Source organism: Lytechinus pictus, chromosome 2 (assembly GCF_037042905.1).
Source record: "Lytechinus pictus isolate F3 Inbred chromosome 2, Lp3.0, whole genome shotgun sequence".
Lineage (NCBI taxonomy): Eukaryota > Metazoa > Echinodermata > Echinoidea > Temnopleuroida > Toxopneustidae > Lytechinus > Lytechinus pictus.
The window spans coordinates 47703769-47731718 of record NC_087246.1 but is presented as its reverse complement, the minus strand read 5'-3'; the positions used below and the strand labels follow the sequence as shown (position 1 = coordinate 47731718).

The window sequence follows — 27950 nt, the reverse complement described above, 5'->3', positions numbered from 1 at the left end:
CAAAGAAATTTATGTGATGTTTTTAGCTTGACGCATATTTTGCTCAGATATCATGCGCACTTAATGAAAGTTAGAAGAAAAGATGCAAGAATTTTCAGAATGCCGATTTTATGGAACTCTGAAGTTACAAGAATATTTGTCTTAAAGGGGAATTAAATCTTTGGAACAAATGGGCTTGTGTGGAAATAGAAAAATCAAAGAATAAGAACAAAGAAAGTTTGAGAAAAATCGGACAAATAATGAGAAAGTTATGAGCGTTTGAATATTGTGATCACTAATGCTATGGAGATCCTCACATTGGCAATGCGACAAAGATGTGTGATGTCACATGTGAACAACTTTTCCTTTGATGGACCCCCAAAATGTCTTTTTGCTCTTTCTTATAGTGATACAAACTCTTTATCCATAATGTATTCTTTGAAAATGTGTATTATATGCCCTCCTATAAAAAGAATGCATGATCTGTGGAAAATGTGATGAAAGAGGCAGTTTAAGTAAAATATATACAAAAGTAATGGGAAAGTTTTTCACATGTGACATCACTCATCTTTGTCGCATTACCAATGGGAGGATCTACATTGCAATAATGATCTAAATTTCAAATGCTCATAACTTTCTTAAATTATTTATTCAATTTTTCCCAAATTTTCGTTGGTCTGTTTCTTTGACTTTTCTGTTTTTGCACAAGCTATCTCGTTCTAAAGGTTTAATTTTCCTTTAGGACAATCTTTAGAAAACTAATCTAGATTTCTTGTCATTGTGGGTGATCCTTCAGTTTAAAGGTTTTTGTCTCACCTGCATAGCAGAGTGAGACTATAGGCGCCGCTTTTCCGAAGGCGGCGGCGTCAACACCAAATCTTAACCAAAGGTTAAGTTTTTAAAATGACAGCATAACTTAGAAAGTATATGGACCTAGTTCATGAAACTTGGCCATAGGGTTAATCAAGTATTACTGAACATCCTGCTGGAGTTTCATGTCACATGACCAAGGTCAAAGGTCATTTAGGGTCAATGAACTTAGACCATGTTGGGGGAATCAACATCAAAATCTTAACCTAAGGTTAAGTTTTTGAAATGTCATCATAACTTAGAAAATATATGGATCTAGTTCATGAAACTTGGACATACATGTAAGGTTAATCAAGTATTACTGAACATCCTGCATGAGTTTCACGTCACATGACCAAGGTCAAATGTCATTTAGGGTCAATGAACATTGGCCAAATTGGGGGTATCTGTTGAATTACCATCATAACTTTGAAAGTTTATGGATCTGATTCATAAAAGTTGGACATAATAGTAATCAAGTATCACTGAACATCCTGTGCAAGTTTCAGGTCACATGATTAAGGTCAACGGTCATTTAGGGTCAATGAACTTTGGCCAAATTGGGGGTATTTGTTGAATTACCATCATACTTTGAAAGTATATTGGTCTAGTTCATAAAATTTGGACATAAGAGTAATCAAGTATCTCTGAACATCATGTGTGCATTTCAGGTCACATGACCAATGTCAAAGGTCAATGAACTTTGGCTGTAATGGGGGTATCTGTTGAATTACCATCATAACTTTGAAAGTTTATGGATCTGACTCATGAAACTTGGACATAAGATTAATCAAGTATCACTGAACATCCTGTGCGAGTTTCAGGTCACATGACCAAGGTCAAAGGTCAATGGATATTGGCCATCTTGGGGGTATTTGTTGAATTACCATCATAATATATTGGTCTAGTTCATAAAACTTGGACGTAAGAGTCGTCAAGTATCACTGAACATCTCATGCGAGTTTCAGGTCACATGACCAAAGTCGAAGGTCATTTAAGGTCATTGAACTTTGGCCATTTTAGAGGTAATTATTAGATTGCTGTCATAACTTTCAAAGTTTATAGATATAGTGTATAAAATGTGGATATAGGGGTAATCAAGTATCACTGACAAGTTTTAGGTCACATGATCAAGGTCCAATGTCAATGAACGTAGTACTGTATCATTATATGAATGGTGTTTTTTGTGAATAATTATTTAAATGGTGTTTTTCAAAGTCAGCACTGCTGCTATATTGAATCGCGTGATGCAGGTGAGACCACCAGAGGCATTCCACTTGTTATTTTATCTTGTTCATATTTAGTTTACTTTAAGATAAAGATTACCTAAAGCCTTTATAATTATCAAGGTAAATCCACCCAGATAAATTTTCACTGGATAAAAGAAATAAAATAATTGAAAGATATTCTGATCAGGTGATTTACATATATCTGATTACAATATCACTCTTCTACAACATTCTCCCAGATATTTCTTCAATTTTCCATGAAATCATGCAAAGACTGTAATGATAATATTTTCTATATGTTCTCTAGTTGTATAAGAATACTCTTCCTTTTTACACATTGTTCTTCTAAAGTTATAATTATTCATTGAATAAGTTTATTTCCTCCCTTTACATTGATTTTTGTCTCGTCTGGCAAATGCATATCATTTGAGAGTGTAGGCGCTGCTTTTCTGACAGTGGCAGCTGCGTCAACAACATTGAATTCTTAACTAAGGTTAAGTTTTATAAATGCAATCATAACTTTGAAAGAACTTGGACTCAAGGGTAATGGTGTACCACCCAACATCCTGCCCGAGTTTCAGGTCACATGACCATGGTCAAAAGTCATTTACAGTCATTGAACTTTGGCCATGTTGGGGATAATTGTTGAATTGCCATCATAGCTTTGAAAGTCTTAAAATTGCTCTGGTCAGCATCTAAATAGTTTTGTTTCATACTTATTCAAAGTTTAGAAATGAAGTGAAGAATGTTGAGTTCAGTTTTCTTCAGGAAAGATCTACTGATGGCTAAATAATTGTCCAGCTCTGTTTTCATAGATTGACAATAATTTAATTCCTGAACTAAAGTGTGAATTGTTTACTTTTGACCATGCTGTTAGAAATCCCTGTATTTTAGAGTAAAATTAAAAAAGATGCAAAATTATGTTATATTGAACTTATATTGATAACTGAATATTTAAGATAAAATCTGAGCAGCTTGTAAAATTTGGAAGAGTAATCACTCACTTGACAGGCTTATGAATCAAAATAAAATTTAAAAGAGAAATCAAAACAAATACTACTACAAGAACTAAAAAAAAAAAAACTCATAAATTTGTTTAATCAGAGAAGCTATGGTATTTGCAAATCCTTGCAATGAAAATTTGAAAAAACACCCTTTCTTAAAGGCTTAGAAGGCTTGTAGATTTATTTACAAATTAAATCCAAACAACTGAATATATTATCCTAGTATGACCTGGATATTAAACTAAATGCAGGAAGAAACAAGACAAAACTAGAGCGGGTAGGATTGATGATCGTGCCAATTACAAAATTTGTATTGCCATTTTGAAAGAAATACAGAATTCCTGTTCCTTCAGAGATTAACATATATGCCTGTATATGGGGAATGAGTTCATATATTTCCAAATTCAATTAGAAAAAATATTTTTATGATATTTGTGTCACCTGGATTTACCTACTAATTTAAAAGCAAATCAGAGATAAGGAATGGAAATAGACCATGCAGAGCCACTTGCAAAATCTTGGGCCTTTTCACACGTGAATCTTGGATCATCATTGTAATGATGATTGCAATTCATCTTTAGAATCATCGGACCTTTCACAAAAAATTTGTACCGTAATTTGAGTGAAACTTAACTGGAATTCATCTCCGGAGTAGAATTTGAATTTGTGATTGTGATTAGCGTTTGTGATTCTAGTTTGGTTTCACACGTGCTAAAAATTTGTCATTAGCCTTATTTTTCACTGGAATCATCATTCAAATTACAATTTTTTAACCGTGTGAAAGGGCGGCATGTGTTACGTATTTCATAAGGGTAAAAAAATGCTTTGTACATGTAAATCCCTTTCTTATCAGGCTTATGAAATGAACGAAAAACCTTGTTCTAAAATTAGGACCTCGGATTGACAAGTGTGTGGGATGAAGAGCTTAGCTACCTGCTGAATCCTGCTTTAGCATCCTACGAGACGGAGAGAATGACGGGGGTGTCTTCCGGAAATGAGGAGTTCCAGCAAGCCATCAGACTGGCTGTTCCAGATGGACATACCTTCAAGGGTTTCCCTATTCAGTTTGTTCATCGAAACGCAAGGAGGGTCTTCTCCTTGTGCCTCAGGTAATGCAATGCCCATATCAAAATCCAAATTAATTTACCCACAGGTGAGGTGAATGGGTACTCGGTAGGAAGAAATTCCTGGAACGCTTGAGTGCCTAGGCAGCCCCGCTAAAACCGGGTAATGATAATATTAGCAGGCTTTGTTTTGTCGACAAGTTAAAGTTTCTAAATGGGAGGCGAAAGTAGATACTTGGATTCCTTTATGCTTACATCATCATACTGGTTATTATGTTAATAATTGATGGATGCCAAATGAGCAGTTTGAAAACAAATTAAATTTTTAAAGTTGAGCTACCACTCATTGGATATATTTTACATAATTGAATGTTTATTTATGTTTTCTGCATAGAAGAGTGAGACAACCTGACTTTTACTTCTATTATTGGAAAAAATAATTAACCTACATCTAGATTATAGAAATGTTCCCTAAATAACAGAGTTATATCATAGAAAGATGTATTATGATAGATCCAGACCAGATTTTGGCTATAGGGCAATTCCATAAAGTGATCATCCTTTTTGTACGTCTGATCCCATTTTTCTCAAGTTTTACTTCACTTTATAAACTGACCAAGTCATGGTCCTTTGAGAATACTACAGACTGTCAAAAGAACAAAAAATTGTAAATTGATTTTTAAGTTGAGCTGCCACTCATTGGATATATTTTACATATAATTGAATGGTTATTTATATTTTCTGCATAGAAGAGTCAGACAATAACCTTTCTTTTTCTTCTATTATTGGAAAGAATAATTAACCTACTTCTAGATTATAGAAATTTTCCCTAGATAACATAGTTATATCATAGAAAGATGTATTATGATAGATCCAGACCAGATTTTTATACGCCCATCCTAGGACGGGATGTATTATCGAATCACGCTGGGTGTCCGTCCGTCCATTAACTTTTGCTTGTAAACGCGATAACTGCAGTTTAACTTAACCTAGGCTCATATAATTTGGTGTGTATGATACTAGCATGGATCCCAGGAAGCCTATCCATTTCAAGGTCAAAAGGTCAAAGGTCAAGGTCACAGTGACATGTTCTCATATTACCCTTTAGCAGTCCTTGTAAATGCGATAACTTTAGTTTGACTTAACCTAAGCTCATATAATTTGATGTGTATGATACTAGCATGGATCCCAGGGAGCCTCTTGATTTTGAGGTCAAAAGGTCAAAGATCAAGGTCACAGTGACATGTTTTCATTTTACCCTTCTGCAGTCCTTGTAAACGCGATAACTTTAGTTTAATCTAACCTAGGCTCATATAATTTTGTGTGTATGATACTAGTATGGATCCCAGGAAGCCTATCGATTCTGAGGTCAAAAGGCCAAAGGTCAAGGTCACAATGACATGTTTTCATCTTACCCTTCTGCAGTCCTTGTAAACGCGATAACTTTAGTTTAAATTAACCTACATGTAGGCTCATATAATTTTTTGTGTATGATACTAGTATGGATCTCAGGAAGCCTTTTGATTTTGAGGTCAAAAGGTTAAAGGTCAAGGTCACAGTGACATGTTTTCATCTTACCCTTCTGCAATCCTTGTAAACGCGATAACTTTAGTTTAAATTAACCTACATGTAGGCTCATATAATTTTGGTGTGTATGATACTAGTATGGATCCCAGTCCCAGGAAGCCTTTTACTTTTGAGGTCAAAAGGTCAAAGTTCAAGGTCACACTGACATGTTTTCATCTTACCCTTCTGCAGTCCTTGTAAACGTGATAACTTTAGTTTAACTTAACCTAGGCTCATATAATTTGGGTTGTATAAACTAGCATAGATCCTAGCAATTCTATTGATTTTGAGGCCATAAGGTCAAAGGTGAAGTCACCACCTTCCACTTTTCTTGCTTGACCAATAACTCCATTTTCCACGTTACAAACGGGCGTATTATGTGCTCACCTTAGCGACACTCTTGTTGGCAATGGGGCAATTCCATTAAGTGATCATCCTTTTTGTACGTCCAACCCCATTTTTCTCAAGTTTTACTTCACTTTATAAACTGGCCAGGTCATGGTTCTTTGAGAACATTACAGACTGTCAAAAGAACAAAAAATTATAAATTGATTTTTAAGTTGGGCTGCCACTCATTGGATATATTTTACATATAATTGAATGGTTATTATACGCCCGTTCTACGAGACGTATTATGGTATCATGGTCGGTGTCCGTCTGTCCGATAACTTTTCCTTGTAAATGCGATAACTTCAGTTTAACTTCCTAAGCCCATATAATTTGGTGTGTATCATACTAGCATGGATCCCAGGAAGCTTATTGATTTTGAGGTCAAAAGGTCAAGGTCACAGTGATATGTTTTCATCTTGCCCTTCTTCGGTCCTTGTAAACGCGATAACTTCAGTTTAACTAAACCTAGGCTCATTTAATTTGGTGTGTTTGATACAAGCATGGATCCCAGGAAGCCTATCGATTTTGAGGTCAAAAGGTAAAAGGTCAAGATCACAGTGACATGTTTACATCTTACCTTTCTGCAGCCCTTGTAAACACAATAAATTCAGTTTAACTTAACCTAGGCTCATATAATTTGGTGTGTATGATACTAGCATGGATCCCAGGGAGTCTCTTGATTTTGAGGTCAAAAGGTCAAAGGTCAAGGTCACAGTGACATGTTTTCATCTTACCCTTCTGTAGTCCTTGTAAACGCAATAACTTCAGTTTAACTTAACCTAGGCTCATATAATTTGGTGTGTATAATACTAACATGGATCCCAGGAAGCTTATTGAATTTTAGGTCAAAGGTCAAGGTCAAAGTGACATATTTTCATCTTACCCTTCTGCAGCCCTTGTTAACGTGATAAATTCAGTTTAACTCAACCTAGGCTCATATAATTTGGTGTTTATGATAGCATAGATCTCAGGAATTCTATTGATTTTTAGGTCAGAAGGTCAAAGGTGAAGTCGCCACCTTCCACTTTTCTTGCTTGACCAATAACTCCATTTTCCGCGTTACAGGTGGGCGTATTATGTGCTCGCCTTAGCGACACTCTTGTTTATATTTTCTGCATAGAACAGTGAGATAACAACCTTTCTTTTTCTTCTAGTATTGGAAAGAATAATTAACCTATACATCTAGATTATAGAATTTTTTTATGATAGATCCATACCAGATTTTTGGCTACATGAATTTACATTGTTTGAAAGGGGGAGGGGTGGTTTCATGTTGCATATCATTTATTTATGAATAGATAAGGCTAATTATATTGTCTACCATGTATTCTACAAATTCTACAGATCACCTGTCTGTGAAGAAATCATCTGTTGCCGTGGCGACCATGTAAGGCTGGCTGTGCGGGTTCGAACTTTCACCTACCCAGAGTCCGCTTGTGCAGTCTGGGTGATGTTTGCCTGCAAATACAAGTCAGTTCTGTAGACGACAAATCATCCTTTCAGAGCAAGAAAAGTGTTCCCTCATAGCAGGCAAAGAAATATTTTATTTATTTTATTTATTTATTCATGTATTCATTCATTCATTCATTCATTTTATTTAGTTGTTAATTTATTTTACCTTTTTTTTTTTTGGGGGGGGGCTACTTTTTACAAATTACTGACTAAATCTGCAACATTAGATAAGCTTTCAGTTTAATTTCCAGGGCTCTTTTGGGTATTTCGGGGGCTAAATTGCCCTCAACCCCCATGTAATTTTTTCCCCTGATGCCAAATTTCCTATACCATGGCAGTAAAAGATACAATTACCTGTTTGATTAAACGTAACTGTAAACGTATGGTCAACTATACAAAAATGTCTCGACAAGTGTAAGATCTGAATTGTAATTGTTTCTTTCCAAACTTTTTGTACCAAAAAGAAAAAAATACTAATATTTTTGTTTCGACTGTCAAATTAAAGTAAATCTCATGTGAAATCACAATATGCATCACTAAAATAGATTTTCATTTTGTGTCATTCATAGCATAATAATTCTAACACAGAATAGACTGGAATAGCGAAAAACACTTTTTTTAATTGCCAAAACGTATTGAGAGAGGCTGTGTGAGATAAGCACATGATGTAAATGCAGGGGTAATTAGATAAAATGTCAGTTTCATCTATTTTATTTTTCATTTTTTTCTATTTACCTTTATTTTCATTTAATTTTATTTGTTATCTTATTCTGACAATTTTCTGAATGTTTTTCTGTCAGGTGAATTTGATATTACCTCATAATAGCTTTATTCATTTTCATTGTCAGGTGGATTTAGGCTGCGTTTATGCGACCTCAAGCCAGAATCATGATTTGAATCATGATTCGAATCATGATTCAAAACACAAACATGAATCACGATATCACAGAATCAGCGTTTAGACGACCTTCATTCCAATGCTGTTTCTCCTCAGATTCGGGCCAATCCAGTGCGCATCACTAGTGCGCAGTTTGACAGAGGAAGTTTTTCGCACGTGCTTCGGCTCTCGAAAAATCTTTTGCTTCCAGAATTCAGTCTATACCTAATTTTATTTACTTCTATCATATAGGGTCCATGTGCTTCTATTCATCTTGTTAATTTATCAAAAATGGTGTTCGGAAGTGAATTTCAGCGTAGATCCAATTTAATATTGACACTCTATACTCAACAACAACTGAGATCATTGTCTGTCCAGTTAATTCATTTACTAGAACTTGAAGTTGAAGACATGACCAAAAAATGAAAAGTAGTGGACGATGCGATGACCAACACAGAACTTGGACATGACAAGAAATGCATGCAGAGTAATCATGTACATACAATGAGCTGAGCTTGGCAAGAGTCAAACCGAAAGTAGCCCGACACAGTGAGGTCATATAATCATGATTCAAATCACGATATCGTTTATTCGAACATTTTCGTACGTGATTCTGCAGAAACGTCTTTCCAAACGCCCCTTTTTTCGTGTTTCATGTTTGTGATTCTAATCATGATTATATTCAATTTCGACTAAACGCAATCGTGATTCTGCAGAATCATGATTTGAATCATGATTCAGATCATGATTCTAGGGTGAAAAAGTGGCGGATAAATGCACCCTTAGTCTGTGAGACTAGACCAGTAGTCTTCCAAACTATATAGGAAAACCTTGTTTTGATATGTGCAGTTTTAGACTTCAAAATGAATTAATTACTGCTCAGGATTTTTATTTCACCTGTAAAAAAAAATGACCTAGTTTCAATTTTGGGGGCATTGTTGTCTAGTGGTTATGACTCTTGTCGTTGAATTAGAGGGGCGAGGGTTTGAATCCCAGCCATGGCGTGTTTTCAGCAAGATATTCACCAACATTTTGCTGCACTCAACCCAGGTTAGGTGAATGGGTACCCGGCAGGATTTCATTCCTTGAATGCACTGAGTTCTGGAAGGCAGCTCGAGCTAAATCCGGGTTGATAATAATAACGGTGCGCCTCAGAATAGATTATTTCTAGATAAATGGCGCAATATAAATGCCTGTTATAATTATTATAATATTGTAGGGATGGTCATTGTGCATATATACATACATGTATATGATGAAATATTTATATTCTTATATTTTGATGTTTGTCACGGTTGATACTTATTGTAATTAAATTTCATTGATTCATGGAATTCTAGTTTTTGTCTGTTGCAAATACTGTTTGTATTTTGGGATTACTTTCATTTGTGTATTTCCCATTGTGCTGAGGTTTGACATGGATGTGTCATGTGTTGAAAAGGGAAAATTATGGAGCTATGAAAAGAGCACAGGATCTAGAAGTTGATGGAATTGCATGGAAAGATATGGTGAAGGAGAAGAGCATAAAGCAGTAAGGTTGGTCTGACGAGGAGGATGCTTTAACCATAACTTACCTGGGGGGGGGGGGGAGGGGGGCCTTTTCACCCCCCCTAAACATTTTTGGGATATATCCACTGAGCGAAATTTTTTATCATGCTGGCTCACCGAAATTTTACCTTGAAATCTTGTGCAACTTTTGAGACCAAATTTGTGATGCCCAGGTACATGGTTACGTAATTACACAACGTTATGTAACTACATGTCAGACCAAAATTGCTAAAAAACGTATATATCGTGCACAGAGTCAATACAAAATCTGTTTCATCTAAAATTCATTAATGAGTGATTAATTCTAAATTTTATTGACAACAGTCATTTGATTTGATGCTATTTATGACTGAAATAATGTCCCCATTGACTTTTGATATAGGGATGAAAAGACCCAAAAATATATAAAAAATTTGAAAAACAATAAAATACACAAGAAATTGAGTTTGGTTGCGGATTTTTTTATTAAGCTGCTAGGAATGCCACAAAGTATATTTTCACAAAAATATATTTCTAGGAGCTTTATTTAGTGAATAATAGCAAAATGTATGATTTCATGAATAAATTAGCATAAGTAATTTAAATGAAAAATTATATGAATATTATGCATTGTACCTATGCAATGGTTTTGATTATGTCACTCTCTACCTTCGTTCATCGCGATCCGCGGCCGAGTTTTTAAGGGGGGGCTAAAAGTTCACAATATAGCCCAGATAAGTTGACAGAAAGAAGTGGAAGAAGGAGGTGGTAGTTACCCTTCGCATGAGGAAAAATGCTGACTGAAATAAGTGATAATGGGGTGTTGCATATAAAGCACTTCTTAAGTTACACATATGTTCATTGTTTGAATGTGTTAATTTGATTCCAAATCATTTTATTCTCGTAATCTAATGTTGAAATACGACCTTTGTAGATCAAAGTTCTTGTTAACAAGTATATGAAAGCAAAGTTCATTATTTGTTAAATTTCTTGTAGAAAATTCAATCCAACTTTCAATTCCCGACAAGAATGGGCCCCACGCCTCTAATGGCTTCCTTTACTTTTCTCATTCCACTGGCGTGCAGGTACTAAAGGCTGGGGGAGGGGTACTTGAAGACAGTTGCCTCAAAGTTCCCCTAAAAAGATACATGACCAAGGAAAAAAAAGTGAGATATATTACTTAGTTTGTTCCCAAAAATTGTATCACAAATTATTACAGATCAAGATTTTCTCCCGCTTGCGACTTCATAGAAATTTCACTCCATGCGCCATGTAGGCCTACTGTTAATTTACCAAATCTTTGATTCATTGCGTTACTGCTCTTTTTTTTTTTACCACACTCTCTATAATTATGATTGTTCAGAGATCCTAAATAATTATGATTCAGTTCCAAATTCAATTTCTGGTGAATATACGTCCAAACAATGGCGTAAACCTAGGGGCATTTGCCCCCCCCCCCTTCATCCGCCGGCAAAAAGAGAAAGAATGAAACACAAAAGGAGGAGGAGGGAAAAGGAGAGGAAAATGAACACTATGTGTGAAAAGAAAAAGAGGAAAATATAATTGCAATTAAATTTTTTGAAGGTCAAGGACACACTGACATGTTTTCATCTTGACCCTTCTGCAGCCCTCGTAAACTAAGATATTTTGAATTTACTCCCCCCCCCCCCAAAAAAAAAAAAAAAAAAAACGGAACATTATGTTACTAAAAATAAAGTACATTTATTTTGTATAACTAACCAAAAGAATTTACAACGAAACAAAATGATAATGTCATAATATTCCGATTCAAAATAAGTATAAAACCAGTTAATTTGATTTAAAAAAATTGTAGTTTGCGGGTGTGAAGCCCTATGTCATGCTCAATTGTTTAAGTTAAATAACCTTAGCCATGGAAATAAAACACAGTCATATCATACAAACATAGAATCGATAAAACAAACGCGAAAAGTGGATTAATAACGGGATAAGTTTTTTCAATATTACTATAATAATATACCAATGTTCGACCATAGAAGTGTACCTTGATGGGGAGGGAAGATTTTTGAATTCAAGATTGCTTCCGGTTTGCTTTTAAAGAACACTAAAAGAGGATTCTCATTGGCAAGAAAATAGAAATGACAAATATGTCGACCCTCCCGAAAAAAATGTGACTCGCAAAAAAGTTACCGCTACCATAGGCCTAATTGTCGGCCTAATATATAAAAACACATTAAACATCACGGTTTAGAATAACTTGGTAAATAGAAACCGAATGCTCTAAACATAATACGCGTATCTCTGGCGGGATCTCTGGAAATAATTAATTTTCACCATGTCTTCTTTCTAATTCTAGTTTTTGATGTCTGGAAATCATGTGGATTTCGATTCTAAGTTAAATATGCTTGAGATGGCGGAATCAGACACTGACGAAATTGAATTAATCTTCATGTTTTTTAAATCTTTCTTTGAAATCGAATCTAAGGGATATTCTAATGTCGATTATGGAGACTGATCATCTCTGATCAGATTTTAAAAGCGACTTTTACAGTCGCCCTATTGCTGTCAGCATGATTTAGTTGCTGGCAACCACCCCCATATCTGCCAATCAGTAAGAAATATGCATCGTCGGCCGGAGCTTTGAAAATACAAATCACAATCCTATAGTATACCTCATGCACTTGACTGATAGCCATTAAAATTTCATTATCCGAGCTAAGCTCAACTAAAATGAAACTGGTATTTGATGATAATTATTTTAATCTGCATGATCTATACGGCCATGTCAAGTTATTCCTTACATTAAAACTGCAACGATACCACAACAAAACAAAAAATAAAAAATGTATCTGAGTGCTTTCTCTCTGCCGGCTGCCGACCAACTACTGTTGTAATCATGAAGGGCAATGAATGAAGGACAAGTCCACCCCCCAAAAAAAGAAACCGAATGTAGGAACAGAAATTGGAGGTAAAACAAATGTTTTGAGACTTTTTTTTTCGCTTATTCCAAAACAGATAATGCACAACACAGTGGTATGCAAATGATCTAGGAGTCGATTGTTTCACCCACATTCTTTATTTTCTATCCTAGTTGAATTTTAACAATTTTTAATTTTTATGTATAATTGACAATCATGAGTTCTTAAATTACAACAACTGAATTGCAAGTTCAAGGAGGAATCAATCTTTGTTTCACATATATTTTAATGAGGAGACATACAAATCATTATTTTCATAATGAAATACAGGAGCGCCTTTGGAGCGAATTTGAAAGTTGGGGGGGGGGGGGCACAGGGAAAAATGGGCACCTTTTCTTTTGAAAAGGGCACTATCTTAAAACAAAGGAAAAATTACTTATCTATCCCACTCATACGACTCATGAAACTTAAAGGGATGGTCCGGGCTGAAAGTATTTATAGCTTAATAAACAGAGTACAATTCACTGAGCAAAATGCCGAAAATTTCATCAAAATCGGATAACAAATAACAAAGTTGTTGAATTTTAAAGTTTAGCAATATTTTGTGAAAACAGTCGTCATGAATATTCATTAGGGGGGCTGATGATGTCACATCCCCACTTGTTCTTTTGTATTTTATTATATGAAATTAGGTTTATTCAAATTTTTTCCTCCAAGAACTAGAAAAAATGGATTGACAACTGATTTAGTGCATTAGATATTTACTGCTGCAACTTATTTCATTATAAGGGAGACATATTATTCATATAAGTATGAAATAATGAAAAAATTATGATTTTATGTAATAACATACGAAAACAGAAAGTGGAGATGTGACATCATCAGCCCACCTAATGAATATTCATGACGACTATTTTCGAAAAATATTGCTAAACTTTAAACTTTAATAACTTTAATATTTGTTGTCCGATTTTAATGAAATTTTCGGCATTTTGCTCAGTGAATTCTACTCTATGTATTAAAATATAAATATTTTCAGCCCGGACCATCCCTTTAAGGCACGTATTATTATTTATTTATTCCTTCATGATTAATGTATAAAAATGAGAATATTGTTTTTTTCTTCCAATATGATACTGTTTATTTATGGGAATTTGCCAAACTATTGCAAACGTTGGATGTTCCTCTCGAAAACAGCCTCATATTCCTCGAGATACTTCTTTTGTTAAATTCATCAATTTAAAATGTGTTTTTCCACAATCATATAAAAGGAACACTTGTTCCAAAGGAAAAAGGACGCTATCAGAACATTATCAGACTAAACATTTCATACAAAAAGGGCATATATCAAAAGTAAATAAGGGCATATTAAAATAGGGCAATTAAATTAGAGGTTAAAAGGGATGAATTTCATTATCAAAAGAAAAAGAAGTAGCGATAGGGACTATGCGATTAAAGGATGCACTTGCAGTAGAAAGCAGAACGCTTAATAAATAAACCGGGTGCTCAAGAGTTGTTTTAAGACTCAACTTATCTGATCTGAAGATCAGGCGACTATATATGAGAAGGCAAAGGGACAATTGTTAACACATAAACGGGTCCTTCTCAAGTATGAAAGGGGCACAAAACACGTTCGTGAGGGCACTGATACGAGAAACGGCACTTACAAAAAGGAAATTAAGGAGAAACTTGCTCACACAATAAGCAGCGGGTCCTATATTCTCAGCCCTCTCAGGTGAAAGGGCACAGAAAACGTTTGTGAAGAGGCATTTTTTGTTGGTAAAAATTGGCACTGATATGAAAAATGACAATTGCACAACGGGTCCTTCTCAGGCGAAAGGGGCACAGAACACGTTCGAGAGGGGGTATTTTTTATAATAAAGCGCGGCACGAGAAAGGCCACCTTGTAACACCTAAAACGGTTCTTCAGGTGAAAGGGGCACAGTACACGTTCATGAGGGGCATTTTTTGATAAAAAAAAGCGCGGCACGAGAAACACCTAAAACGGCTCCTCCTTAGGTGAAAGGAACACGGTACACGTTCGCGAGGGGCCTTTTCTTGCGTAAAATGTGGCGCTTTTTCAGTGCTTCAAAAGGGAGGGGGAGGCACCGGTGCCCCCTTCCCCTCCCCCTGGATCGCTGGCCCTGATGAAATACAAAAGAAATAGTGAATACTGAGTGGGTGATTTCATTGCGATCGCGGTTCTCTTTTTTGCATATTGACCATCAGCAAAACTTTGTTTTGTGTTGGATTTTGAGCAACTGGTAATGTAGCCCTATATTGCTCAGGTCCGTCCAGAAGGAATTTGAATATAATATGCCTATACAGTAAGATTTGAAATTCATAGTAGGGCCAGCCGTGGGGCGGTGATTTTTTTTTTATAACAACACATAATAGACAATGGTAATCTTTTTTACATTTTTTTACACATTTATTGAAAAAGTGGGGGCTCAAGCCTGCAATGAGGTTTATTTCCAATTCGTGTCTAATGTTAATTCGTCCAATTGCCAACTCGTCTATCATTTTGTCTACCATCAGTTCGTCCATTCACCACATGGTCTATTTTCATTTAGTCTAACGTATGCCATTCCGTCTAATAACCAGTTGGTCCAATTAAATAGCCATTTAGTCCATATACCATATTTTGGTCTAATGAAACTAAAGTGTTAATTGTGCAAAATGAATGAAAAGAAAATGGGTATTAGCTGGTTATTCAGACGAATAGACGAACTGGTGATTAGACGAAGTGATGATTGGACAAAATGAATATTAGACCAAATTGTTGTTAGACGAAACGTTGATGGACGGAATGGCATTAGACCCCTAATTAGACTAAATGAAGATATGAGTGGACGAGTTGGCAACAGCGGCGTAACAGGGGTCGGTGGCCAGGGGGGGGGGGGCAAGAGCCAAACATTTCCCGGTCATATCATGGTATGAACAGGCGTAATGGTGTAATGAGGCGACCATTTTGAGAGGGCCAGACATTGTGTATCAGGCAGAATTTATATTTTTTTTAAAAAGTTGCGAGCGAGCGAAGCGAGCGAGTAAAATTTTTGACAATTTTTATACAAAAATCAAATTTTGTGATAGACACGATATCCAGAGAATAATATATTTCACTCTTCTCTCTTTCCATTCCTTTTTTTGTGGTCTGTATGCCACTGTGAACATGATTCTTTGCGGCAGTAGCGTGAAGAGTAAAAAAAACGAGAGGCGCAGTATGGCGCATGTGCTGAAAAGCTGCTTAATATAAGTCCCGAGGGAGCGAAGCGAGCGAGAAAAAAATCACCTTTTCATGAAAATCTAACTTTGAGATATTTTTTGACATCATATTCAGTAAATAAAATCCTATTCTACACTTTTCCTTTGCTTTTCTTTCCTCCCTTTTTTGGTTGTAGAACTTTTGGGGACCATTATGGCCCAACTCTTCTATACTCATATACGGCAGTGCTATGCGGTTGGGGTCCGGCTGGAGCCCCTGGAACTTATATCAAAGCCATTTAAACCTAGCAGATTGCCGCTATTTTTTAATCAAATCGCGGGTATATACAGAATATAGCGTTTTACACAACACATTTATTCAACCCAGTTGAACCAAATATTTTGAGGGGGCAAAACATAGCAATGTTGGAAAATTTGTAAAAAGTCGCCAGCGAGCAAAGCGAGCTGGAAAAAAATCCCTATTGAAATTAAATTCTAAATATGTGATAGATTTTTTCCATTATATTCAGCAAATAACACATTTCATTGTTTCCATTCATTTCATTATACGTTGTCTCCTATAATTTTTTAATTTCCTCTTGGGTGTGGAACCAAGACCCCCTGGGCCTGTTCGCCAGTGATTGAACGTACAGCTTAATGTAGGAAGGGTCCCTACAGGGGGGGGGGGGCGTTATAGAGCCATTTGAAGGTTATAGATGAAGACCTACTGCGTGGGGTCTGGGGCAAAACCCCGGTACTAGTAGCTTATTTGCATAAAATTTAGCAAGCGTATTGCACAATGTTGTATGCAGTCCATCTTTCTTCCCGCTCTTTATTTTCCATCCTCGGCAGCCCGGTCTTGTTATTAAGTTTTTTTTCTTGTCCCTTTTCTTTGTTTTCCTATTTAGCTTTTGACTAATTTAATTCTACCTTCATTTCCCGCTATTGTTTGCCATTTTGTCATCTTTTCATTTATTTCCCATCATGCTATTGCATTACATAGGCCTATTTCGGAATGATATGTTCTTTCTCAAATGTTCTTTCGATCCTTTTCCCGCTTTCCTTCCTTTTCCATTAAAAAAAATCTTTGTTTTCTTTTCCCTTTTCCCCTTCCTTTTCCTCTTTACCTTTTCCCCTTTTCTTCCCATTCCCTGTCTTCAAGTTCTTTCTCCCTCCCTTTTCTTTTTTTCCCGTTTTTATTATTTACCCGGTGAAATCCGCCAGGGGGGGGGGGGGCAGCTTGCCCCCCGCCTGTTAATTACGCCACTGGTTGGCAGTGGACGAATGGGTAATTTGCCTGCAATGGCGTGTACACATGTAAACGGTCATGTTGATGTTTTTATAATACATTAAAATACTCTTTAATCATGAAAATGTCATACGAGGAAATCTAATGTTGAATGAATGTTGTACCATTTTATGTAAAAAAAAACCAGGAGACCTTCAGGAAATATTTTAAATGGAAATGTAAAATTATTTTTGTGCCAGCCATAGTAGGGGTATTAGCCCACGGAATAAGAAGTACCGGTACATAGCTCGGTAATTATAAACGTTGGTATCAATAATGCACAAAGTATTTTCATCAATTTGATGCAAGATATAGAAATACGCCCCCACCTCGGTCAAGGGGCCGTGCCGGGAATCGAACCCCGGACTTTCCGGGACTTTCATTGTGTAGTTTGTACGGTACTTGATTTCAACGATACCATAGCTAGGGCCACTTAGCAACATACGGTTTCAGCGTAATCTCGCCGGCCGCGACTCGGGGCCAGGCACCGGTACCTGCGCTGCGCTGCATGCACGTCCCGCCGCTCCTAGCCTGGTCGCGACGAAGACGGGTATGACGTGACGCGGCATCGCTAACATCCAATTTTGTTCGAGATTGACTATATGAATGGAGCCGATTTCGGGCCTCTTGAGTGTGCTAAATTGAGCAAACCAACAAAAGGACACATCATCTACGGTACCGTAACCTTAGGCCTAGGCTAGGCCTCTTTTCCCCTGATTTATTTTAAGTTCGAGGACAATGTCAGTTGTTGATGTCATGCCAAGGCTAAGACGAGGTGGGTAGCTAAGGTACTCGCACGGCAACGTTGCGGGCGCGGGCTTGGGCGCTTGCATCCGCCACGGACAGAAATCTCGGGTTATTAATTGGTAGGCGAGTATGATAATGTGCTCAGTAGGGAGTTGAAATGCCACTTTCAGAATTTGTATCTGTCTGTGCACCCATGTACAAAACAAGTATGAAGCAATTAAAGGAGGAGAACAATATGTAGATCTAGTAGTATACCCAGTTGTTGTGTGTCCGGACGATCAGTTTTAGAAAGTCATTTGGAAAAATTTACAAGCAAAGTTTCATAAAATGTTTAGTACGAAATGTTAGGTAATATTATAGAGAACAAAACAGAAGATTATTACAACTATTGAATTCGTATTTTTAGTGTAATCCAAAGACAAAAAAGAAGGCTTCAAAAATATTAAGTGTCCGGACACCCCACCCCCCATCCTAGTATAAAAAGCCAAATTCAGTCCTCAAAGTCAGGAGGGGGGGCACACTTGTGACTAAAACGGAATAGGTCCTACTCCTAGATACATTAAACATATTTACTAGGCCTAGACTCTATCATTATGTCATGGCTCTCAAGGGGGGGGGGGAGCCAAAGGCTGGATGTGCTCCCCTGGATCTGCCACTGTATTTGCTAATTTATGGCTACTAATTTAAAAAATTGCCCAAGTTTAAAGGTGGTAACAGCTAAATTTACTTTAAAACCCATCTAACAATACAAATAAATACAAAAGCGATAGTCAATAATCTACAATACAAATTAACAAAAACTTTGTACTAACAACTTTTCCAGGTATGGAAGACTTCTACTGGACTATAATTGGCCCTTCTCTTATCTTCCATAATTTAGACAGCCTGTGAGTGTGAGTCCATGAGAAGAGTTAAGACAAGAGTCGCATGAACAGACTGATACTTAATTAGCAGCAGTATCCACTCTGGTGTACTTTTGATAATCATCATCAAGATCCATTTCATGATTTCCCATTGAGACGATGCCAGGAAAGAAAAAGGGAAAGGGAAAGAAGAAGGGAGGAAAGAAAAAACCCAAGCTTACCAAGGAGGAGAAAATCCAGGTAAGAGTTGCCACAAATCTTTCATATTCTCGGGTCTCACTCTCAGTTTATGATAGAACTTTTTCTGTATCAGTGGTCACTCTTTTAAAATCTTTGGAGTCCTGATGCACTTTAATAAGTACTGATCTGGGGCACGTAACACAAAATTTAGCAATGATCGTACAACATTTTTCTATGATTGATTCTATGGACCACAATATACAATTAATCGTGACACTCAAGCGTACGATAAATCGCTAACCTTTGTGTTACGGGACCCAGATATTTAGTGTTTGTTAGAAGTGGAAGTCCAACCTTAGAAACATTAGATTTAACAACAGCAGAATATAAACTTTTGGCCAAATTCCATAAACAATATTAACAGTTATCTATTTTTTAAAAAAAGTTGCATGAAAGTAGCGAGACATTGAACCTCTTCCCCTCTCTTATTTAAAAAAAGACTTGTGATGACATATTATGTTTATTAGGAGTTTGCAGCACATGGTTTCTTCCTAGCTATTGAATGGTACAAAGTCCACCTTAACTCACCTTTACATGTAAATCAAGTTGTAAATCTAGGTTTAGCCAAAAAAAAAAAATTATAAAGAAATATGACAAGTTTTTGATATTGTGACATCACATGCGACTGCGAGCAAATTTCCTCTAACTCATAATGATTTGTTTTGTAAAGAAAAAAATATTTAGTAAAGCTTCAATGTCAAACTAAAATATGATGATGTTTGAACCTTGGAAATAGTCTGTTATTATTATTACTTATTCGGCAAATAATACAAAAATACATTTCAGTATAAACAATACAAAAAAAGAAATATCAGCCATTGGAACACCAGGGACAGAATAAAGTTAACTGTATTTCTGTGGCATAAAGCCTCCTTTCCCAATTACAATGGTTGATTTAGAATATATATTAATAATAAAGTGCCGGTACTTGTAATGTAAGGGGTGTAGCATGCGGCATGAGTGATCGAAAACAATATGTGATATAAAATTTAGATAATATAAAACTACAGTATATGGACAAATTATGGGCAAAGATTAGTGATAACCGTACCCCTGGCCCTCTACAGTCTGTCATGAAACATTGCCATTCAAATTGCTTTCCATCCATTTCTGGGACAAGAGCAGAAGGATTGAAGGATATTTTTTTCCTTCATCTGTCACTGATGGATTCACCCTGAAATAGATTATGCATGCCTCTTTTTTATAAAAGAGTGTATTAAAGCTGAATGTAAAACTTCGATCCAACATTCACACCATAAGTTGAACACCTATGTGTACCCCGGGGGGCCGGTCAAATGTATTGCTGTACACATGCGTGACCAAATAATTTCCAAACACCCCCCCCCAAAGAGTTTTTCTCTGTGTGCAAAATACCCCCCTAAACATGTTTTTCGCAGGCTTTATTTACACATTATGGCCCCTAAACAAGTTTTCGCCAGAATATGACCCAGGGAAAAAGCTTGGGGGAAAAAACATTCCCTAAATACGTTTGACCCGGCGATTGACCATTGACCAGTCTTTCAAAACCACCCTTTTATTTGAAAATCTTTGTTTTTTTGATACCCTTAACGAGTGCACGCGCAGCCCGCATCCAAAAAAACCCTCCTCCCCGGGTGTGTACCAAATCATGCTATTTGAGATTTATGTCATTATTGAGTTTGCACAAACTTTTGAAATTATAAATATGTCATGTTGATGCTGCCACATTCATGGGAGTTACATCCTCATTTTGTTCTCTGGATATAACAAAGATGAGGTCAAGCATGGCTTAGCCTATTGTTCAAATGTTTGCCCTGCTATTCAAGTGAGACAGCATGGATGAATGGCTTTAGAAGCAATCCTTGAGAAGCCAACAATATAACACATGGTTGATTGGTGAGGAAAACACAGTTAACCCATTGATGACAGAATTCTGCAGTTCCCATGGACTCTGTACTGGGACCACTCAGTTAGAGGAGACCACAGGTTGATAGATTATCAGGAAACCTTAGTCTTTAAAGTGGCCAGACATCACCACTAGTTACTCATAAACATGTACTGCGTGGATGTAGATCATACTGAAACTTTGGCCTGCAGTTTTCCTCAGGCTCCTTATTGAGGAATGGATAAAAAACAGGCATCTAGGTTGGAGACAAAAATTGTAAGTTGTTTGTCTTAAAAAAAATTGTTTCTGCTTTGTTCATTCACTTTAACAATTATTACAAGACATCATACATATTTTGGTCTGTGGTGCATGCCCCCACGCTTTGTGTGTACGTCATGTATGATCACTGTGCTTACAACAATTATTTTATCGTTATAGTTGTATTGGTGATGGTTGGATAGATTTTATATTAACTGATCAGGGTTATCCTTGATGGAAACAAAGTATGATTTTTTTATCAATTATGAAATGGTTTGATGCTTAATGGTATGTTGAAGTATATCTAATCTCAAATCTGTATTCATCATTTACAGCTTAAACTGAATAAAGCATGTGCCTTGATAACAGAACAGAAAGATGTCTACCAGAACTTCCTGGATCGGATGGACCGATGGCTTGCTGCAAACAACCTGAAGGCTAAAGAACTATATCAGAGATTTGACAAAAATGGAGACGGTGTCCTTACTTTTGATGAATTCAAAGCAGGTAAGGCATCTGGATCGGATGGATCATTTCATGTAAGGACTTGTCAGACATTTTATCCGACAGTAACTATGGTAACAGTGACTCTCGGCCAATCATTATCAAGGAGAGTTATCAGAACTGACAACTTCTGGGACGAAATTGTTGATGAAATGCTCCCCAGATGTTTCAAGCTATTTGTACTCCTACAATTTAAATCTAATTCCCCAATTCTGCTTTGTAAGCTGCTTGTCTTTTGCCATTCTCTATCCCTACGTTTAAGTGGAGTCAGGTTAGATATCAATATAATAAAGGTATGCTGTACAGAACAGAGTGCACTTCAATACCATGTACATGGAGATTAGCAATATTTTTTTTTTCATTGAAACTTATATTAGGGGTATGATTATAATATAATCTTATATTTCCTGATTATTATGTTTTTCCTATCGTAGGTATGCTGGATTTGGATGCTCCTTGCAATGCCATAGAGCTTGAAGTGTTGGCAAGGAGACTGGACAAAGACTCGAGCAACACCATTGATTATAGGGAATTCTCCAAAGGTCTATTCGCAAGGTCTGTACTTATTATTCTTATCATTTGATTTTTTGACCCCTTGATGCCCTCTGACCCCATCAACCTCCTGGACAAACGTATTACCCAAGGATCATATATATCAAGTATGAACTTAATTAATGCAGAAATAAAGAAATTAGAGCAAGTTGATCAAAAACTTAACATTTTGGAACAGACTAATCGACTAAGAGACTCACAGACCAACAGGAAAAGTGATTACTAGGTCTCTACCGAACTTCGTTCAGGCGAGACAAAAATTATGTTCTATTTTTTTGTAATTCTAACTTGAATTTTTACAGTATCAAAATTTCATTACATCCTCTTTATCCGGGTAAAGGGCAACTCTTCTTCGTAGTTCAATAGATTTTCATAGGTACCGTATCGAAAATCAAGTGCCCGCATGATTTTGTATCACATCCCAAATATTCTCCTTACTTTATCAATGCAAGACATGTACGACAGACTTTCTTTTGGGAAACCAGATTGCAGGCCTCAGGATATAACAAGAGTTTGTTAGTTTTCAGTGACAAGAAAGAAGCTACAAGACAAGGAGTCCTGTGCACGACCATGTAGTATCCTTACCTTGACATGGCCATGAACAGCTGGATCGTGAAGGGAGGGAGTATCTCCAGGGTGTATGGGGGGGGGGGTGCGGGCTCTAGTTTTTGCCAGTCTCTTGCGTGAATCAGTGTACCTGAAAATAAGCGATCAGTTCCAAGAGCAAATATGTTTTATTTGTTTAGATGGCACACATGATATTCGTTGTGTTCCCACCAGCCTGACTTGCTTTTGTTGAAACAAAAATTGTATGCTATCTCAAGGGGGGGGGGGGGGGAAGGTAAAGGTGAAGATAATGCTTTATGATTATAAGCATTTGCTATTCTGAACTTTTGCTAGGCTTGAGCTACATTAACAATGTATTTGCTTTGTTTCTACAATAGCAGTTACAGTGATGAGAGAAAAAAAGATGGAAGAAATATAGAGCAATCCTCCCCTCTACCTGAATCGAATACTCTTATTGCAAATTCTGTTTTCGTGTGAAAAGTTGTGTACAAAATTTTATTTTCTGATACGTCAACGGATTTCATGATTTTTGTCTCAAATTAATTACATGTATAGAACTTCAGTTTTCTTGATCAGTTCATAAACATTATGGTGATTTGAAACAACGCCCTAGATGATTGAGGGATCAACTTTAAATTTGGCTTATGTATGCATGTCCAAGTGATAACGGATTAGATTTTAGGGTCATAAATTGAAAATTTAAGATCACAGAGGTCATTTTATTAAAATTTTGGAATTAGGTGTGTTATGTAATAATACTAATACATAAGACGTGTAAAGTGCACTTTCCATCTTAATTAGATGCTCAAGGCGCTTCAGAGCGTTATAGAAAGAGAAAAAAAATATATCTCCGATCTGGCAGTTGACTGATCAATGCATGAAATTTAATCCATCTAGTTTTATCTTCTTTTGATTTCTTTTAAAGAAAACCCTAAATTGGGTATTTTCAAAATTTACACCAAAACTTTACATCTTTTTGAAAACTCACATTTCCCTACAAATCTTCAATGTATTTTTTATCTTTGTTTTACTTGCAGTGAAAGTGAGAACGCAGAGGAACCCCCTACGCTAGTGACCAGACAAGCCTTGTGCCATCCAAGTTGTAGCCTAGGCCATTGGAGAGATCACATAGAGCGACATCCTAGGTAAGGTCGTACTCGTAAACACAGTTGATAGTAACCTGGGGGGCGTTTCATCAAAATTTTTGTCTGACAAGTTGTCAGATCTGACAACTTTCCCTGATTCTGATTGGCTGAGAGGCACTGTTACTATGGTATGGTATTTGTCGGACAAAACAGGACTTGTCGGATAGAATCCTTTCATGAAAGGATTTGTCAGACGTTTTATCTCACAAGTACTGTTTTATCCGACAGTTACTATGGTAACAGTGCCTCTCAGCCAATTTTTAATCAAGGAAAGTTGTCAGACCCGAGAACTTGTCGGACGAAGATGTTGATGAAACACTCCCTGTGGGTAGACGTTGAATTTAAGGATGTTCTACAGCTATGTTTGTGTGGTGCTCTGCACATACAGGGTAACTCTGCCTTAGTCTAACAGATCCCTCTGGTCCCAAGAGATTCGTTTTAGGCAGAGTAAACTCTATGTTACCCGATGAACATTGATTAAATTAGCCGCTACTATCAGCTATTATTTCTGCCATTTGCGAGTATGTCAGAATATAAAGCTGATGAGTAAATGAACCCTCTTTGAAATGTTTTACATTTCAAGTATACATTTTCTGCTATTTTACAAATATGATGAATTTGACATGTATATTGAATACCCCCAAAAAGACTTGATAAAAATACATTTTTATATGAAATTTCATTTTTCCAATAAAACACATGTATGTTTATCTTATGTGCTTTACATCATAGCTGTTGTAGGGCATACCAGTACATATCCCTACATACCTGTTAACTGACTTTTTTGTGAAAGAGAGCTACTTCATAATTAAAAACTCTGTGATGTCTGTATTTTAAGCCTCTGTCTACACATTTGTCCCAACTCCTTTGATTTCAGGGTTGACTGTAACGGATTTGAATAGGGACCTGTATCACATTTGGGTGGATTTACCAAATGTCATGTTTTTTAATTATGATACCTCAAATGTCACTGAAAATTTTCATGGAAAAATTAAGACTTTTTTTATTTCAGAAATGAATTTTAAATGTATTTTTCATACTAAAAAGATTATCTATAATACGAGAGCCACATGTACCTGTCCATTTCAAGCATAAATAAGTATAATAAATTGGATGTATTTTGAAATCTGACTAGTTTATGTAGATCATCGTGGGCGATGTTCATGTGTTGGTGCAGTATTTAATGGTACTGCGTGGTTGAGTGTGTCAGATCCCAGGCCTCAGGCGTCAGTCATGTTATTTTTCTTACTCAAAGATAGATTTTGAGAGCCTCTTGTTGCTTTAGATATTAAAGTGAAAGGACATCCATTTGGAATGAATTACAAGTATGATTATCTGACTCTTCATAATTAGTTGTTTTTCTTTTTCTTGCTTCCACACTCCTGGGAATGAGATCAGTGCCTTTTTAGGCCCACTATATGGAGTTTAGATATCATTGATTTCAGTGGAAATTTGCAGATATTTCAGTGGGTAAAACATCGCATTGATTTTTTTTAAATCACAAATTATTTTAATGCATTGTCATATTCAGGAAAGGTTTTAGTATGGCTGAATTTGGATATATTGCATTTTAGGAAATTTTATGATTGAAAGAGAAAAAAATTTGAATGTGATGATTTTGTAATATTTTTTTAGGAGGGATACATAGAGGTTTTGTCCATCATATATAGAAATTCTGTGAAATGTAATGGCATCATCATGCCATTCTATATATCTCCTTCCTACCTCAATCCACATGTACAGACTTCAAACAAAGTGCTCTGTATTTTCTGTAATAATCTTGTAATGGGACATACCAAGGTAGGCATACTTCAGTATCAGTAATGTTTTGAAAATAAAATCCTTTGATAGTACGTAACCCCTGGTACACCTAATTGTATCCTCTTATCTCCCAGGTATGTGCGTGTGCTTTTGCGGTCCATCACCTTCGATCACCTGAAGATGTATCCCGGCCACTTCAGCAAGGTCGTCCTGTCCCACTCCACGATCCTGTCACTCTGTGGGATCATCAAGGAGGAACTAGCCCTCACCACCACCACCCTCCTCATCTACCATGACAAGACCAAGGATGCCCTGGCCCTGGATCCGGCCAGGACTCTGGAAGACTACGGCATCAAGGGCAGGACAAGGGAGGATCCGGAGGAGGTTCTCCTCTTCTACAACTACACCACAGAATTCCATGATTGTTCGCTGCTATCAGCAGATTACTACTTCATCAAATGATTGCCACCTGTTTTATAAAAAAAAAAACAAGTGCTTGTGACAGTTGAGTCTGCATTTATAAGTCAATGACCACGTTCTCAGAACCACCTCGCATAGAGCGGTCTTTTTTATGAGAACGCTCTTAGTGGGTCAAATGTTTTGCTTGAAATTTGAGACTGCAGCGCCCAAAATGTTCAAAGATCGTCCTGCAGAATAGTTGTGCCCTCACCTACGCTTAAACTGGTTTAAAGAGGCAAAGCAGTCTTGAAAACCACGTCGCGAGGTTGTTTTTCCAAACTAGTTTGGAAGATCGCTTGCAAGACTGTTTCAGCGTTCTCATTACATGTTAAACTAGTTTCCACTAAACTGGTCTCCACTAGTAATATAAGGACTGTAATGAAAAGTTGCAAAGTTGAAACAAATTTCCAGAACAGATGATGGAGAATTTTGGTAACTATTTCTAAGTCTAAATTATTTCTATGATTCAAAGAGAATGCATCTATGCAGACTCTCCTGATATGTAGATATTTCATTTGGCAAAGAACTATACAGTATGTGCATGTGTGTGTGAGAGAGTGTGGGTTTGAAACAATCTTAGATGAGAAAGAGACAGAGACCAAGGCCAAGACAAATATCCCTGAGACAGAAACCACAATATAGTAGTAATAACTTAACTTTATATAACACTTTTTGCCAAAGGATACAAAGCGGATCTATTATTACCCCAGCTATAGTTCGAGCAACAGCTTTATCATCAGCGCTCAGTGCATTTAAGGAGTCAGTCCTACCATGTATCCATTCACTTCACCTTGGTTGAGTGCAGCACAATGTGGATGAATTTCTTGTTACAGGGAAACATGGCATGGCTGGGATTCAAACGCATGACCCTGAGTTTTAAAGACTAGAGTCAGAACCATTATATCACAACATGCCCACGCTCGATATGTATTCACTGTGAGTTCATTATGTCGTAATGCTTCCGTCCAATTTTTATGAAAACTATAGATGTATGTAAAATATGATATATTTTTCTACGATGCATTATTATTATTACATGTAGATGTATTGTGTTAAGTTTGGTAAATTACTCTCTTTATAGAAGGTCTGACAGAAAAATATGAAGTTGGGATTAAATTCTTTATAATAATTTCATTATTTTTATTATTTAATCATGAAAATACATGTAGTTATTATCAAGTGATTGGTATCAGGGCCCCGTCTTACAAAGAGTTAAGATTGATCCGATCAACCTCAAGTATATGGAAATCCATCAATGTCATAAATTTTTCTTTGGGAAATTTGCACAATGTCCTTTGTAAACAAAGAGAAGCACACTGAATTTTCAAGAAAAATATGAACATATGAATATACATCATATCTAGAAAATGTTCTAAACAAACTTGTATTTTAGGTGTTGTTGCTGGTTTTCCAAAGTTGTGGTTGATTGGATCAATCGTAACTCTTTGTAAGGCGGGGTCCTGGTTTAAAGGGAATGTATGTATGCTAGCTACAGTGGATAAGATCAGGTTATTTTTTCCTTATAGATTAATCTACCTTATAGATTAGTATACTTTCTGGTTGTCAAGAACAGAGTATATTTGAAATGTATAGAAATATGAATGCATCATTCTACTAATTATACAGTGTTACAGTTTATTGAAAGGAAGTAAAATATTCTACAT

The 27950-nt window shown here is 36.4% G+C and overlaps 1 protein-coding gene and 1 long non-coding RNA gene across 4 annotated transcripts; both read left to right on the top strand.

The window, feature by feature from the left end:
* The first annotated feature begins 3950 nt into the window (after window positions 1-3950).
* On the top strand, window positions 3951-9749 carry LOC135153132 (uncharacterized). Its single transcript, XR_010292634.1, has 3 exons — window positions 3951-4170; window positions 7426-8391; window positions 9197-9749. It is a non-coding gene; the product is annotated as an uncharacterized LOC135153132 (long non-coding RNA).
* Window positions 9750-17715: 7966 nt separating this feature from the next.
* Window positions 17716-27323, top strand: LOC129254130 (uncharacterized). 3 transcript variants are annotated; one of them, XM_054892584.2, is made up of 6 exons: window positions 17716-18101; window positions 18954-19176; window positions 21634-21805; window positions 22237-22357; window positions 23959-24066; window positions 25962-27323. In XM_054892584.2, exons 2-6 carry the CDS (start codon window positions 19096-19098, stop codon window positions 26287-26289), a joined length of 810 nt encoding a protein of 269 aa, XP_054748559.2. In that variant the 5' UTR covers window positions 17716-18101; window positions 18954-19095; the 3' UTR covers window positions 26290-27323. The 3 variants fall into 3 exon arrangements, with proteins under 3 accessions (XP_054748559.2, XP_063951044.1, XP_054748560.1); XM_064094974.1 differs by having other exon boundaries at window positions 17727-18001; XM_054892585.2 differs by lacking the exons at window positions 17716-18101; window positions 18954-19176 and adding an exon at window positions 20993-21316.
* Window positions 27324-27950: the final 627 nt, after the last annotated feature.